Source organism: Macaca nemestrina, chromosome 5, assembly GCF_043159975.1.
Source record: "Macaca nemestrina isolate mMacNem1 chromosome 5, mMacNem.hap1, whole genome shotgun sequence".
NCBI classification, from domain to species: domain Eukaryota; kingdom Metazoa; phylum Chordata; class Mammalia; order Primates; family Cercopithecidae; genus Macaca; species Macaca nemestrina.
In genome coordinates, this window is record NC_092129.1 from 17,729,468 (window position 1) to 17,748,029 (window position 18,562).

Sequence of the window (18,562 nt, forward strand, 5' to 3'; positions counted from 1 at the left end):
GGATGAGGGACTAAAAGAATTCAGATAGGATAAGAAATAAACAATATTTCAACTTTTGCAGGAACTAGGCTTGAAACACATTTTTTGACTTTAAAAATAACCAACATTTTTTTCTCCATTGTTTTAAACTTAGATTCTCTCCACCTCTGTTTTTCACTGAAGTAGTTGTAAAAGTGACATTGGGTACCATTTCCACCCAACAGATGCAGGAAATACTGGAAATCTTTCAACAAAATCTGTACTGCAGAGATTTCCTTCTGAATTTTGCAAACTTAAGCAATTCACATAAATGAAAATTCAAAACAAAACAAAGTGAAAACTTTTTGGCATTTAACCCTTGAGTTACAGAGTGAGATTTTAAAAGGTAAAACGAAATTTCATTATGATAATTTGGGGATGACAGAACAAACTTTTCTTAAGTTTACATGAGAAACTTTGTCATTATTCTGTTTTAAGTTCAATGTCATTATGTTTGAAAGTCCTTTTGGTGATTAAAATTGATTCTTTCCATGAATTACCACATGCCACAAACAAAATTAAAATTTTTTTGTAGATATATGAAACACATTTAATATATGTATAGATGTCTTTTTATGTAAGTCAGGGGGTAGAGGATAATCTATATCTTTCAAACAATATAGTAACTTAGTTTGAAAATAATTGATGTTGAAACTCATAGAATGTGAGATAGCTGTAATAATTACATTTGAATTCTTAAGAATAACCTCAGAAATGCACTTTTAATGCTTGTGTCACTTTAAGGGCATGATATGCAGGTTAATGAGTTTGAGAGTGTACACAAATAAATTTCTTGTTCATTAACCAAATGAACTATTTTAATATTTTGCTGAAGATATTCATATCAATATGCCTTGGCATTATTAAGTGTGAACACACTTCATTGTGCTAACAACTCACTAGGCTGTTTGCTAGCAGCAGAATCATTTCCTGGTACCAAAACCATTAGATCAGTTGTTAAAAATTATGAATTAATCCAATTTTAAATATTATCCTTTCCTACCACATGCATATAAACATAGGTTGGGGTTCATTTTCAAATATAAAATACATTGAATACAAAATAAACTCTGTGTTGCTTCAAAATCGGTAAGATGCTGACTCAATACAGAAAAGACATTTGATTGTTTCTTATACCAGAATTTGAACAGACAGAAATTTCTTAACTAATCTTAAAATATTACTGAGTGTTCTCATTTTAATACAAAAAATGAATCTCAGTTTAAATTTGTACTTGAAAATCCCATTAACATGAATGTTCTTAGATAGTTGATTCTGTATCTTTTTTGTTTATATATGTATTTAAATACATGTTATGTTTATTCAGAAAGAGAAAAAGAAATAAGAAAGAGAAAGAAGAAAGAAAGAAAGAAAGAAAGAAAGAAAGAAAGAAAGAAAGAAAGAAAGAAAGAAAGAAAGAAAGAAAGAAAGAAAGAAAGAAAGGAAGGAAGGAAATAAAAAGGAAGGAAGGAAGAAGGGAGGGAAGGAAGGAAGGAGGGAGGGAGGGAAGGAAGGAAAGAAGGAAGGAAGGGGAAGGCAAAGGAGAGAGAAGAAGAAGAAGGAGAAGAAGAAGGAGGAGGAGGAGGAGGAGGGAGGAGAAGAGAAAATAAGAAAAGAAAAGAAGGAAGGAAGGAGAAGAGAAGAGAAAAGAAAAAAGAAAAGAAAAGAAGGAAGGAAGAAAGGAAAGAGAGAGAAGGAGGAAGGAAAGAAGGAAGGAAAGAAGGAAGGAAGGGAAGAGAGAGAGAATAAGGAAGAAAGGAAAGAAGGAAGGAAGGGAAGAGAGAGATAATAAGGAAGGAAGGAATGAAGGGAAGACAGAAGAAGGAAGGAAGGAAGAAAGAAAGGAAGGAAAGAAGGAAGGAAGGAAAGAAGGAAGGAAGGAAGGGAGGGAGGGTGGGAGGGAAAGGGAAGGAAGAGAGAAGAAGAAGAAGAAGGAGGAGGAGGAGGAGGAGAAGGAGGAGGATGGGGAGGAGAAGGGGAGTGAAGGAAGGAAGGGAGGGAGGGAGGGAGGGAGGAAGGAAGGAAGGAAGGAAGGAAGGAAGGAAGGAAGGAAGGAAGGAAGGAAGAAAGGAAAGACAGGAGGAAAATTGAAATGACTGACAATGTATTCTTCAATACAGCCAGGTAACATGGGCTAAAGGTAGCCTCTAATTATTTTATTGGTCAATGTATTAATAAAAGATACAATATAATCACTTATGTAAATTACCAATTACATAAAACATAAAACAAAAATATTGTGAATTTCTTAAAATGTCTGTGATGGATCCTCTAGAACACCCTCTTGTGAAAGCACAATGTGGGTTTGATTGAGTATTTCTGATCAAATCTCTCAGGGTATGCCAATTATATCACTTTACAGTGAAAAAGACCTATTCCTATTAATAATATACACCAAGTAAAGTTTTATCAGCAGGTGAGGTAGAATCGTTTTATTTCCTGTTGTTATACCCCAATATACTTTTACTAGCAAAACCTTTCTCAGATTTTTATAGAATAATTATAACTTGATGGTCTAAAAAGCTGAAAATATTCAAAATAAGATAGATTTTATTTTTTAATATTTCTTAGGTTAAAATGTAAATTTTTCCTTATAAACAAACACATTTTATATATCTATAGATGTCTTTTCATGGAAGTCAGGAGCTGGAGGATAATCTATATCTTTTAAACAATATAGTAACTTAGTTTGAAAATAGGTGATACTGAAACTCTTATAGAATGTGAGATAACTGTAACAATTATATTCAAATTCTTAAGAATAGCCTCAGAAATGCACTTTGAAGCTGTGTCACTTTAGGGGCAAGATAAGCAGGTTAATATGTTATAAATTAAAATTAATGACATCCGATGTTATAGCACTGGGTCCTCAGAAAAACAAAGAGTGAGTATAAAATTGTTGGCGAAGTACCTACCCAGCATGTAGCACTGCTGTCATTCAGCAATATTTAAATGATCACCTTTCTGGAATAGTTAACAGAGAATTTGTGAAGCATGATCAGGCATGGGCAACTTCAATAAAGATAACATGCGATACTGAGAAATGAAAATAAGTTTAGCTTGCAAATTTTTGGAAAAGATTTTTAACTGTAACTTATAAATTTTTAGAATACAAAAAGACCACCAGTTTTAAAGACTATTACTTAAGGTTGAATAAATTGTCACCATCCAGATAAGCAGCATATAGCCATGTTATAATTTTCCTACAAAGATGTATTTACCCACCTTAGCATGATGTGCTAAATACAATTTAATACCAACTCACAATTAATTAAACTGGTCATGGCTTTTACCTGAAACCACTGTGTTAGCAGCGTTACTCTGTGCTTATTTCTGGCATCCACATTGAAGACACTCATTTATTCATTCAATTAATATTTATTAAAACCAGTAGCAGATGATTAGAAAATGATCAACCGTGGGAGGAAAGTCTGAAATAGAATTACTAACTCCAGGGAAGGTGTGAGGGCAAGGACAAGGGACTGGAAACATGTTTTGAAACCTACGATAACTTTTCATTGGTATGAGCAGTAAGTTGTAGAGAAAGTTGGAAAAATAGAAGTTTGAGATAGAAAGTTGACCGAGTTTGAAGTTATGGAAATTCTAGCAAACAATGCTGCAATATACACCTAAAAGACAACAGTTGAGGTAGAACAGAAGTGAATGGCATAAGGATGAAGTGATCCTGACTTGGACTGCCATGTTTATGGATGCTGAAATCACTTCCTAGGGTGGTAGCATTTGGGGTTTAGAAGACCATTGTAAGCGGGGGGAAGTCACCAGTGAATGTCGTATGTGACCTAAAGGCAGGTACTTATTAGAAGTATAGAATGATGGGCCAGGAATGGTGGCTCATGCCTGTAATCCCAGCACTTTGAGATGCTGAGGTAGGATGAATGCTTGAGTCCAAGAATTCCAGCCTAAGCAAGAGGGTGAGACTCCATCTCTAAAAAAAAAATTAAAGAAAGAAAAATTAGCCTGGGGTGATGGCACCTGTGTATAATCCCAGCTACTCCAGAGGCTGAGGTCAGAGGATCACTTGAGCCCTAGAGGTGGAGGCTTCAGTAAGCTGTGATCGCACCACTGCACTCCAGTCTGGTTGACAGAATGGAAAAAAGAAGAAGTAAAGAATGATAAAGAAAAATCACAGGTTCATGGAGGTATAAGAATATTGGTCACATAACAGCATCACAGGGCTAGGGAAATGTCAGAACACTTGCACACAGATAAACTTTGAATAAGGTTTCAATCAAAGCAAGAAGTTGGGGAAAAGTACTTTGAAGAGTTCTCTTTTCTATTATTCTTTTACTAGATGTACCTTATAGCACTTGATACTTGGTATGTGTATACATTTTTACATTTACTACAATGTGTTGCAACTATTGAATGTATTTTTATATTTCTCTAATTGTACCTTAAGTTCACTAAGATAAGGAATATTCATCTCTGTAGCCCACTTTATATAATGTAGTAAACTTAGACACCTCATAAATATATCTTAGTGAAACAATAAAGGTGATATTAGTGAATGAATCTTTCAATGCAAGATTTCAGGTTACTAAAAGGGTCAGAGGAACTTCTCATGTTTTGCTCCTTTTTATAAGTTTTTTGATTTATAAAATAAATTTTGACTTATAAAAATAAATTTTGAAATGAAAACCCAATACAGTAAAGTGTACAAATCTTAGATGTGCAACTTGAATGTTGGCAAATGTACGCACCCTTGCAACCAGTAATGCACTAAAGCTGACTCATAACGGCTCATAAGTGCTGATTGCGCACATTCCTTCCTGGCTTTGCTTCAGTGATGTCAAGTTGGTCATTTGAGATCAACCACACTAACAGAATTTACAACACAGAAATCTGCAAATGCTGGAAAGCAAGACATTTTTTTTTGTCCCCCAGAGAGCAGTTGTTAAAACATTTACCAGGACACGGCTGGTTATTACCATCACCCAGATCAAGACAGACATTTTCATTGCCAGAGTGATTAATTCATGCCTCTTTCAAGTTAATCCCTTGACTATCACTCCTTGGATTTCTTTCACCATTGACTAATTTTTGCCTGTGCCTAAACTTTGTATAAATAGAATCATACAGTAATGTATTCTTTTGTTGCAAGCTCCATCATGCAGCATAATTTAAAAAATATATATATGTGTTATTTTGTGTATCAGTACTGTGTTCTTTCTTTATAACTGTGTGATATTCCACTGAATGAATATGCCACAATTTGTTTATCCATTTTCCTGTTGACGGAAATTTGAGTTATATCCTGCTTGGAATTATTTTTGAATAAAGCTTCTATAAACTTTTGTGTACACATTTTGTGTGTGTGTGTGTGTGTGTGTGTGTGTGTGTGTACTATGTGTTCATTTCACTTCTGTATATACTTAGGAGTGAAATAATTGGGTGATAGGATAGAAATTGCCAGACAGATTTCCAAAGTAGTCATAATATTTTATATTTGCACCAACAATTGATTTTTTGGTGATTCTTAACCTTAAAAGGAATATTTATCATCCCAAACTTGCTTTGAAACTATGATATGTAAGACTATTATTTTTCTTACATTTTATATCACCATCTCAATGTTAAAGAAGCAGAATATTATATTTTAAGAATAAAGAGTTTTTATAAAATTGTTATGTAATATTGCCCTGGAGATTATATAAGCATATTATATGCCACAATCATTTCTTCTCAGGTGACATGATAAAGAATCATGCTTATGTTAACTCTACTAAATGCTTTATGGTAGCCCTTATATATCTTCTATCTAAAGACCAAGAAAAATGAAAATGAGCAATGATTTTTAAAGTTCTAGATATTGTTCTAAAAACTCTGCATTTTTGTTTAAAGAGGTACATGTTTCTAAATATGAGAGCAATATTTGTGTCTATTTTTCAGGTTCCATGTTACCATTGGACTCTGTATATGGACTCATGATCTATTTTAATAATCTGGGATTTAACTTCATTGTTGAGTACTCTGCTACCCATTCAGACTTTTCTCCAGAAGGAAAAAATGAATTATGATGATCCAAGCAACAGCTACTGGTATGCTTACTTGGGTCTTTAAAAATCACTCAGTTTAGTAAAACAAAACAAAACAAAACAAAAATGGCCCAAAATTATTTTCGAACCTGATATAGAGAAAACAATTTGCGTATTAGTTGTCTAGAGTTGGATTTTTTTAACCAACTGTGAGCAGCATACATTTAGACATACTCCCTTATTTGATTGACATATGGAATTTAAACAACATTTTTATGAGTATGCTGCCAACTTGTACCTATTTCAATAGATTTTTCCAGCAACATATAGGCATGAATGTGGTCATGGCCTTTCTTAAATGATTAATTGAAAGGTTCTAGCGTCTTTTTTCAAGACTATCCAACCTTTTATCCTAACATAACTTCCATGAAAAAACATACTTTACTATACTCTGTCTTATTTTTGAGCTGTTTTAGATACTAATTTTCTATTAGTAAAATAATGTAAGTCATTAAAGCCACATGTTTTTACTGAGTAAAAAATACAATGGAATATTATAAACAATTTTATACCAATCAACATGAAAATTTAGATGAAATGAATAAAGTCCCTGAAAAATAAAATTTAAAATAGCTGAGACAATAAAAATAGAAAATATGAATGGTTCTATACTCCTAACATAATGAAGTCCATTATAAGATGTGTTCTAAAAAGAAAACTTTAGCTCTAAATGACTTCACTTATAAATGTTTTCATATGTTCCTTATGGAAAATGAAGAAACACTTCCCAACTCATTTTAGAAGTCAATATAACCTTGATATCCACATGTGAAAAAGCATTACCACTAAGGAATATTAGTCCATGAATGCAAGGGTGACTTAGAAATCAATGAAATTTGCCCTGATATGCAGCCAACAAACATGAAAAAAAGTTCATCATCACTGGTCATTAGAGAAATGCAAATCAAAACCACAACGAGATAGCATCTCACGCCAGGTAGAATGATGATCATTAAAAAGTCAGGAAACAACAGATGCTGGAGAGGATGTGGAGAAATAGGAATGCTTTTACACTGTTGGTGGGAATGTAAATTAGTTCAGCCATTGTGGAAGACAGTGTGGCGATTCCTCAAGGATCTAGAACCAGAAATACCATTTGACCCAGCAATCCCATTACTGGGTATATATCCAAAGCATTATAAATCACTCTACTATAAAAACACATGCTCATGTATGTTTATTGCAGCAATATTCACAATAGCAAAGACTGGGAACCAACCTGAATGCCCATCGATGATAGACTGGATAAAGAAAATGTGGCATATATACACCATGGAATACTATACAGCCATAAAAAATAATGAGTCCATGTCCTTTGCTGGGACATGGATGAAGCTGTAAACCATCATTCTCAGCCAACTAACACAGGAACAGAAAACCAAACACCGCATGTTCTCACTCATAAGCGGGAACTGAATTATGAGAACATATGGACACAGGGAGGGGAACATCACATACCAGGGCCTGTTGGGGGCTGGGGGACTAGAGTAGGAATAGCATTAGGAGAAACACCTAATGTAGATGACAGGTTGTTAGGTGCAGCAAACCACCACGGCACGTGCATACCTATATAACCAACCTGCACATGTATCCCAGAACTTAAAGTGTAATAAAAAGAAATAAATAAACAAGTAAGAAACAAAAGTAAGCTAGGGAAAATACATCTAAAATCAAATGAGCAAGCTGTCAAGATTTGGTTTATTTTATTATAGCTAGAAAGACACTGCTGTAGTCAAAATCGGCAATGACAGTAAATAAATCCTCCGTGCTTTTCAATAAACAAATATATTTCTTCCAAGAGGAAAGAAAATAATAAATGTGATTCTTGTTCAGAAATGCAGAAGCTGTATTTAATATGAAGCAATATTTATTCATGATAAAAACTCATAACCAAGAATAAAAGACCCTCCTTCATCTCATAAAGAATATATATATAAAGAAAAAATACTACAACCTATATTAGACTTAATAGTAACTTACTGAATGCACCCTGTGAAGTAAAAAAAGAGACAATGATGCCTTATGTCGATACTATGCTGAAGTGGTTTGCCAGTGCAATATGAAAAGACAACATAAATAAAAGTCATCAATATTGAAGAAGAAGACATAAAATAGTTATTGTTTATAGTGGCATTTTTAACACTTAGAAAGTTCAAAAGAATCTAAAAGCAATATACAAATTAATAAGTGAAGTCATTAAGGTGTTGAGTGCAAGTTCAACAAGTAAAATTTGATTCTGTTTCTACAAGCCAGCAAAGAATTAATCAAAAAATTTTATTTTTAAAATGATATTTACAATACTATAAAAATCATGTTTCTATGGATAGATCTTATGGAAGATGTGTGATACACACACACATACACACACCCATACACACACACACACACACACATGACTGTATACCCATGTTAACAAAGACCAAATGGGGCGACTAGAATTCTACCCTTGCCCTGACTTTAACAAAGCATATCTTTCTCAGATGAAAGTGATGTCAGAGTGTGATATCAGAGAAAGGCAGTGAGAAGCTGGTATTTCAATTCCCAGGTCTATACAGATGGTGTCAGTGGAAAGCTCAAGGTTTCCACTTCTACACTCAACCAGAAGTAACAAGGCATCACTTCCTCTCCCCACTAGATTACTATCATATGAAGCCAAGTGGGACACAGAACTCTTAGTGCCATCCAGAAGTAAAGAGATCTACCTCTAACCAAGGTATTAATGGAGGTCATGTGGAGAACGGTAACCAGCCTCTCCTCTCCCTTGCAAGCATGCTGGTATCACCGAAATCCTAGTGGGTAGCCTCAACTCCCATCAAAGTCCTAACAAAAATTTTAGAACTAAACAAAATCAAATGTTTAAAAACAGGAAATTAATGGACTAAACAGTGGAATGGAGGAGACAGAAGAAACATTCAGTGAACTTGATTACAGAACAATAGAAATTGTCCAGTTTGAACATTAAACAGGAAAATAAACTGAAAAATGTAAACAGGACTACTCTCATAGGACTACAAGAAAAGATTTAACCTGCATGTCATTGGAGTCCCAGATTGGAAGAAAAAGGGGGATAGGAATGAAAAACTATTTAAAGAAAATGACTGAAAATTTCCAAATTTGTAAAAGACATATACCTGAAAATCCAAGAAACTTAGCAAACTCTAACAGGATAAACCCAAGGAAGTCATGCCAAGAAACACCATAATCAAACTTCTAAAAGCTAAAGATAAGGACAAAAATCTTAAAAACTGCCTAGAAGGAAAAAAAAATTTAAATAACAGATTTCTGATCAGAAACCATAAAGTCCAGAAGGAAATGACACATTTTCAAGTGCTGAGAGTACTATCGAAAAGGAATCCTATATCCCACAAAAATTTCCTTCAGAAATGAAGGGGAAATCAAGAAATTCTCAAAGAAAGGAAAACTAAGAATTTGTCACCAGTACACCTACCCTAAAAGAATGGCTAACAGAAGTTCTTAAAACAGAAAGGAAGCAATAAAAGGAAGGAATCTTAACCTATCTGAAAGAGTGAAAATATGGGTAAAGATCACAGAATTTCTCCTTTTGAGTTTTCTAAATTGTTTGATGGTTGAAGCAAAGTTTATAATATTGTCTAAAAAATTAACTGTATAATTTAACAAGACTGCCCATATACCTTTCCTGTAAATACCTCAGCCTTACAGTATGCTTGATTGTAAATTGAATTGGAAAACGTAAGACCTCTGTTGGTGATCTACAGCAGTGGTGCCCAACCATTTTGCCACCAGGGACTGGTATCATGGAGGACAATTTTTCCATGGAGCAGGGTTGGGGTTTGGATGGAACTGTTCCACCTCGGATCATCAGGCATTAGATTTTCATAACGAGTGCACGACCTAGATACCTTGCATGTGCAGTTCACAATAGAGTCCCCACTCCTATGACAATCTAATACCATTGCTGATCTGACAGGAGGAAGGGCTCAGGCCGTAATGTGAGTGATGGAGAGCGGCTGTAAATACAGATGAAACTCTGATCTCTATCCTCCAGCTCGCCTCCTGCTAGGCGGCCCCGTTCATAACAGGCAGTGGACTGGTACCTGTCTGTGGCCCCGGGGGATTGGGGACCCCTGATCTATATATAGAATCTATTACTTATCAGTTCAATAAACTAGGACAAAACTACATTATATTTTCCTTTTTCTCAAAATGGGAATATAAAATCTTTATTATGTGTTTCATAAGATTGTTTCCAGATATTTTGTAAACTATAAAAGACTACAAAATGTAATAGTATGAAAATTATTACTATTATTTAACTTAAAACGTGGTCTTGTTCAAAGGTAATGTATAGTAAAATCTATTGTGCTTAAGTATTTAAGTACTGAGGTTTGTGATTTGTGTTGAAATAAACAAACTGAGAAGAGTGACGGAAAGAATGGAGAGATGCATAGCCATGTGGTAAGAAAAGTAAATTGTTCATGGTAGCATCTAGATGATGGGTTTACAGGTGCTCACTGTACATGTATTTTAACTCTTCTCTACTTGTGATAAGTTTCATAAGAAACTGTTGGATAAAACTTGAACATAAAATGTTTAATTCGCGTAGATTTCAAGAAAATAAAAAAGGTGACCTACCATGTTACTAAGCATAACAACTTCATGGTACATGATATCAACATAGCTTTGGCTGCAGCAACAATATTGTATTTATAAGGAAAATGGCACACAAGTTCACCATTGTGTGTGTGTATATGCTTTCTCTCTCACACATGCACGCTGTATAAATGTATATACACACACCCACACATATATATACATAAAACTCAACATGATATGAATAAAAGTGTAAGTTTTATTCCAAATTTTTGCTAATGTTTGCTGCATGCTTTTTTAAGGTCCATGGATAGTTTCACTGCAGCCTGTGCTTACAGATAATTTTATATCATATATTTCAGAGAATCTGGTCACATATATTTCATTTAATATAAAAAAGATTTGTTCCAATGAATCTTTTTTCATAACCAAAAGTTTTTGACAACAAGTTATCACAATCACAGTCATTTTCTAGATATGGTAACTATGACCAAAATTCCTCATTCCTTTTTACAGTATTAATGGTGGAATCTGGGCTATGTTAACTGTATATCCAACTCAAGCCCAAAACACAGAAATCACTTCATTTTTCTGGGTCAGATTATCTTCAGGCAAAGATAAATATACTCAATATGTTTGAAAATGCTCCTGAAGACATAAACGTGTTTTTATAAAGCAATATTTAGAGATATAAATGTAAATGAGCCATATGGATTGCATTTCACTTGAAATAACCACACGTTGGAAACGTAATGGAAAATGGGCTTGGGAAAAAGTTTGGAATGTGTTAGGTTACCTTTCATGATTCTGTTTTATAGTTTCAACTGACAAGCCACAATTGAAGAGTAGAGTTACCATGTACAGCAGTGGTGGCACTGCAGTGGTACATATATGTTGAAAGGGACTCACTTTGAGAGTCTTAAAATCTGTCAGTCTTGCAGAGTATATCACATTCCAGAACAGGCTTGTTATGTGGTCTTGAGGTATGCTCAGTGTACCCAGAAGTCTGGTTAGACTTAGCATGTCTGTAACTTTATAGAGCCATTCACTATACCAGTCATTTATCAATTTATTCATTCATTGTATAGCATTTTATTAGTGGGCTATATTTTCATCAGCTTAAAAGGATAGAATAAAAGAAGACTAGATCTAGATCAAAAGCCAGTGACTCACGCAATCCTTAAGTATAATAGGTGCTCTTGGTCCTACACTCATATCCCCCTTGGCATCTCCTTTTTTGTGCATACCATGCTAACTTCCAATATCCAACATCTAAATCTATTTATCTGAGGGCTTTTTCTGGCCACCAAATCCTACTCTGCCTGTGTGGAGTATGTTGAAGGCCTGGAAATTAATACCTTCCAGAAACAGCCCTAAATCAATCTCCTGAAGGTGGGATAGCACTAAAGTCCGTGTTCTACAAATTCCCAGAGTTCCCCATCAGATTTAAGTTCCAGCTGCCCACAGTGCTGGTTTTTCTTTCCTCATCTTGTTTCTCCACTACCTTAATCACGTTTCCTGATATCAAGTCTCAGACAAGCTACTTGTTCTAGAATCCTTATCTTATAGTCTGCTTCTGAGAAACTCAGAGTAAGGCAATAGGTAAAGCAGGCATGGAAACAAATTGTCACAATAAAATGTGGTATGAGCCATAGTAAATATATATATAAACAAATGTCAAGGGACTCAAAGGGGGAGCTAGTCCTTTGTTCATTTAACAAGCATTTATTGGGCACCATTTTCTAGGTCCCCAATTGGCGCAAATGTAAATGGGGCACAAAGACACAGTCCTGGGTATTTCTAGGAATGTAGGCCGTTAACTGGAGGCAAAGAAATTACTCTGCCTACGAAAAGATGGGGATGGGGTTGTGGGATGAAAACCAAAGGGGATGAAAACAAAAAAAAAAATGAGTGGAAAGAGGAAAAATGAAGGCTGAAAATGTTTTTGAAGGTACATGATGTTTCAGTTGTATTTTGAACTAGGACTAACTTTTTCGTTCAGAAATATGGAGACTCAAAGTTTAGGCAGAGAAACAGAAAATTGAAAGGCCCAGAGCCACACCAAAGGGCACACTGACTTAGAAACAGCGGTTCAGTGTGGCGAGAACATAGCATGTATATGGGACACTTGAGAAAAGTGAAATACAACAGGATGTTGGAGCAGGATTGTGTAGACCCTTGCATAATATCTGAACGTGTGGACTTAATCTTCTGAGTAACGGTGGCCAGACATGGTAGCTCACACCCGTAATCCTAGCACTTTGGGAGGCTGAAGCGCGCAGATCACCTGAGGTCAGAAGTTTGAGACCAGCCTGGCCAACATGGTAAAACCCTGTTTCTATTAAAACTACAAAAATTAGCCAGGCGTCATGGTGGGTGCCTGTAATCCTAGCTACTTGGGAGGCTGAGGAAGGAGAATCGCTTGAACCCAGGAGGCTGAGGTTGCAGTGAGCAGAGATTGTGCCATTGCATTCCAGCCTGGGTGACAGAACAAGACTGAAATAAAATTAAAAAACCTTATGAGTAACAGTAATCCACCAAGTTCTTTTGCCCTAGGGTTCCAACTGGCTTACCCATTTGTTCTGTGATGGTTTGAAGACCGCTCTTATAAAAGTTGCACTTTGGGGTCTAACTGGGGTAAACAATCACCAGAGAACTAGTACAAAACTGCTGAAAGCATTTGATAATATAAGCTGTTTATTCTGTATTACGTTTGGTAAAAATTACAGTGTTTTCAGCTATAAAGGATCATAGCGTTATATCATAAATCCAAGCCTCTCTCTAGTATTCTAAACTGTTTCTTAGCTAGAATATTTCAATTAAAATAATTATTTAAATGATGCTATGTATGTTGGTGTTCCTATCATACAGAGAATAACAAGTACTGTGTCGAAAAACTCAACACTCACAAACAGAACAAAGTTGGTCACGTGTTGATTCTTACCGATAATAGGCATGTGTGCACTAGAGTTCTCTGTGCTATTCTTTCTACTTTGGTATATACTTGAAATTATTCACAATAAGATTAAAAATTAAACAGCTTAAAAGAAAGTTAAAACTATTTATCAGTAGCAGATTCTGTTGAGGTGCCTTTAGTGATACGGAGCACCTGTCCCAGCTGCTGTTCTCAGCTGCACCCTTCTTCGAGTGTTGTCCTTACCCGACTCTGGGAGCCACCTCATCTGTCTCTGCCTGGGAGGTGCACCCCACTCCGCTCTCAGGGGTGTTCAGAACTAACCACTACTTAAAGGGGACAGAGTCCTTACAACAGCTCTCTCACTTCTGAGTGGGAAAAACCTCTGGAGCAATTCATACTCTGGAGCTTCCTGTGTGGTCAGGCTGAGGCCAGACTTCTCTTGAGCCCTCTTCTTTGGCTGATTTCGTCTTCTACTCTGTCTTGCATTCTTCACAACCCTAGATGTTTCTCCTGGGATCACTCCCTCAGTAAATCATTTGCAAAATAATTTCTGTCTTATGGTCTATTTTCAGGAACTCAACCTTAAGTGATTTTATTTTGGAATTAATGAGAGTTAATCTGTTGATCAGGAGACTAGACAAGTTATAGGAATCAGAAGACCTGGTTTCCAGACTAAGGCTGTATTTTCTTATCTGTAGCAATCAATTCTGAGGACATCAAGTTCCTTGGAAAAATGAGAAAAATAACATTTCCCCATATTGTATGATACTGTAAGGAACAAATGAGATTATGCATATGAAAGCAGTTTTGAAAAAGAAAAAAGTTCCGGATAATTTGATTACATTAATATGCTATTTCATTATCTACGAGCTGTTGTAATAATGTGATATTCAATTCTGCAAAGTAAGAAATTATTTTAAGGCAAGAAAACCAGAGACTTGGCTTCAATGTGCCACATAACAGGCTGGCTTTTTGTTTGTTTGTTTCATTTAAGCCTTTCATCTCCACCTGCCTTTTCCTGGCGAGACACTGGAACTAGGTGTGAATTTGAACTTCCAGTGGTCAATGGACTCTGTCATCTTTCTGTGCAAGGAGAGCACATTTCTATTTTCCCTCCCAGGAGTGAAGAAATGTTTTGTTAAGTGGATGTTAACATTTTATAATTTGTATCAAGAAAAATGATCAACAAAAATTCAATTAGTTATATACTGTAATAATAATCACTACGATGGGTCATGTGTTTATTTTCTAAAATATCCACTGACAGGAACAGATATCAGTTTCTCTATTTGAGTTACAGTCCAGGAATATAAATACTCACATAACAGAGAATCTAAGGGCCTGACTAAAGTGATAGCTACAAAGTTGAAACAGTGCATTAAATAAAACCTGAGTAAAAACTGCTAGAGGGTGATGTTTATACTCATGCTGAGTTCCTCACCCACAGATCATCACTCTTGGGCACGCGACTGTAGTCCCAGCTACTCGGGAGGCTGAAGCAGAAGAATCGCTTGAACCAGGGAGGTGGAGGTTGCAGTGAGCCAAGATCACACCACTGCATTCCAGCCTGGGCGACAGAGTGAGACTCTGCCTCAAAAAAAAAAAAAAAAAAAAAAAGAGAGAGAGAGTCATTGAATTCTCACACCACTGACTAATTACTCTGGCATAATGGTTTCTTCTTAGAAAGGTAGTTTGGGGAAAAGGGAAGAGTTGTTTTTGATTAGTCTTTTTCCTCCCCTCTCTTTTCCTTTATAGTTTTTCAAAAGTGATCAATCCCTACTTACTCACATATTCTTATTTTAATAGCATATCTTTCATGTATAGCTTTTTTGAAATATGTACAGAACTAAAATATCTAAGGCAAAATCCACATTTCCTGTCTTCCCTCCGTTGTGATACTTTTGCAAATGAACTTCACTCAAAAGTAATATCTGGTGATGTCACATGACTAGAAACTAAGGCATTCTAGTTAGAAGTCAAAGGAGTTTAAAGTAATAACTTGTATAAACTATACCAATATTGTGTTTTGTTCTGTTTCCTACTGCAGTTCTTCACAGAGCAACACAGAAGGTAAAGGAATCAAAATGATGTCCTTAAGTTTACCTCCATAGGAGCTGATTTCTCAATGGGGAATATTTAAATATGAATGATTCCCACAAGCATACTGAGCACATAGGAAAAAAAACTGTAAGAGCTCACTGTTTTGAAAAATCTGCTGTGCATACTAAAGTGGCTGCAATTTAAACAAACATTTGAAGCATTGAGCAAGAAGGAAAATTAACACAGACAGTGGTTATCTATTTTCAGGAAGGTGCCCTTAAAAAATATTTAGATGGTTAGGTTGCTTATGGGATGATATTGAGTATCTGTGATATGGCAGACTGAAGGATATTTGTGTGTGTGTGTGTGTGTGTGTGTGTGTGTGTACATATATCCTCAAACTATTTTATATGTATATAATCACTATATATACCCAAACTATTTTATCCTCTGACCCATTTAAAACTTACTAAGATTGAACTTACCTTGAACTACTATTTATTTTCGTAAAGGAGTTATTGAAATATCTTCTTTCCCCTGGTTAAGAACGAGCTAGTTTATTACTAAATGTAGTTTCTTTATAGTAAGTGAGTGGAAATAGGTGTAAAAATGGGCAGATAGTTGTATATCATCGTTTCACTGCTGATGAAGTGAACTATCTCAGTAGGGCTGGGTGTAGCCTTGGAAGCAGTCCTTCCCACAGGCCAAAAGTTGAGCACTGGTCTCCTAGCAGAAAGAAAGGCCTCCTTCCAAGAACAAACATTCACAGGTAGCCTTCATACTTGAGGAAAATTTGCTTTTCATGGGCTCCTCTTAGCCCAATGTCCACACACTCACCCAGGCACAAACCCATTTAAGATGATCCATGTGCTAAACAGGAGGAAGGACTCAACAGGCAAAATGCTAACTAACTCCTCATTTCCCAAACGAGCTTCTATTTTTTTAAGCAACCTGCTCTCTCATCAAGTTGGAGGCTTAATGTAAGCAGTGCTGAGTGAGTTTTCACTTTTACACGAATGCAGTTAGGATGTGGGGAAAAAAAAGAAAAAGAAAGATAATGTAAAACACGTTAGCAAATACAACGTGAAAACTCCAGATATAAAGCTCTGGAGTTTTTATCTTTACAGTTATACTCCTCCCAAATGAAATCATATTGGACCAAGTTTGGAATGTTAGTATAATTTTAAGAAAGTGGGGAAATGGAAAAAACATGATACCCCTAGAGATTCTTGAATCAGCAGACTTTGTAGCCTTTGGACAATTTCTATAGTGAACCTGATGTTAATTTTTCATTGGGTCATTTCCAAATCAAAGTAAACAAGAAATTTCTGAATAAGATCCGTGGTTATTTCATCAGTGATTAGGTAAATCTGTGACAGATTTGTCATCTTAAGTAACATTGAATTAATATACTAATAAAATATGCATTTACTCTTTCCTAAAATTAAAACAAAATATATTAAAATGTTATACTTTATAGATTCTAAAAAGTCTTAAGTGCTTTCAGACTTCTGTTTCTAAGAAGATGGAGTAGATATATTTTTCTTGTTTCTTTTCTAGGTACAACTAAAAACCATGTACGTTATACATAAAACAAACATAAGAAGACTATGAAAGGTGAAGGGAAGAAGGCAGACCACCTGGGACTGAGGATCAAAGGAATAACAGAGTAGTGAGTTCCCTGGGTTTTCTTTTTGCCTCATAAATACCGAACTTGGTGGTTAAGAAGTCAACAACTTAAAAACACCACAGGAGAAGTTTAGAAAGAAAGAGAAAGAGAGAGAGAGAGAGAAGAGAAAAGAGAAAAACAACAAAAACTACTCTCTAATCAAAGGACAAGGAAAAGGCAACCTAACAAGATAGAGAACTTTTAGAAAATAAACACTGTACTTCAACTTAGCATCATAGAAAAAAGAAAAAGGAAAACAAACAGAAAAACAAAAATGTTTCCTCATCCCCACTCATGATAGCAATGGCTGCTTGGTAAGCATAGATATTCATCCTTGCCTGGCTATAATGGGGCATTCCAATTTACCACCCCCTCCACCATCACCACCATATTGGTGTGAGAAAGGCCAAGTAGGGAACCAGAATTTTTTTTTTTTTTTTTGAGTTATAATCCAATCTTTATTTAAAAATCGAATCTGCCAGTTTAGCGTTTTCCACCAACTCGGGGAGCTGAAACTTTCACAGGCTTCACAATCTTTTGCTTCGGTCCTGCCTTTGTAGGTGCCTTAGCAGCAGCCATTGCAGTCTTTTTAGATGCTTGATTAGCCTTTTTTGCTTCCTTAGCAGCCCTGATAGCTTGTTCTCGTTGAGCCTTTCTAACTTCAGGTTTCTGATTCCTCTTGGCCATTGTATCAGCAAGAGATGCACCAGTAATGGCCCTCTGAAATTTGACTGCTCGGCGGGTTCTTTTCTTTTGAATTTCTTCCGACTGACCCTTTTTGTGCTTCCTTCTGTAGAGGACAGTCCAGTTTATCTGCCGAGGATTCCTCTTGGAAAGGAACGCCGACTCGCATTTTGCATTAAGAAACTGGAAAACCTTCCCGTCGGTCCTGGCGTAGCGCCTCCCGTGTCCGGGGTAGATCTTGTACCTGCTAAAACTGCACAGCTCCACCTTCATGGCGACGGATTCAGGGGAAGAGAAGAGATCGGGAACCAGAATTTTAATCATATTTGACAGTAACCAGTGTAGCTGTCCCCCAGCAGTGTTAGTGGGGACCATGGGAAGGGGAACCTGGACTTTCAGTCCCAGTCAGCAGTAGTGAGCTATTCTTACCCCTCCTTATTGAGGTGCTGTAGGAGAAAACATATGAGGGAGTCAGGATTCTCATCACCCCCCAGCAGTAGTGATATGGCTGGTAGTCACATGGGGATAATAATGAGGCATTTCTACTCCTCTTAGCCAGGGAGAGATCAATGAAGGTCCTATATGGAGTCAGAAACCTTACCCCTA

General features: G+C 36.0%; 1 protein-coding gene across 1 annotated transcript; it reads right to left on the reverse strand.

Moving 5' to 3' along the window:
• Positions 1–17,740: 17,740 nt before the first annotated feature.
• On the reverse strand, positions 17,741–18,264 carry LOC139363114 (large ribosomal subunit protein eL24-like). Its single transcript, XM_071096059.1, has one exon. It carries the CDS (start codon positions 18,227–18,229, stop codon positions 17,756–17,758), a length of 474 nt encoding a protein of 157 aa, XP_070952160.1. The 5' UTR covers positions 18,230–18,264; the 3' UTR covers positions 17,741–17,755.
• Between the last annotated feature and the right edge of the window lie 298 nt (positions 18,265–18,562).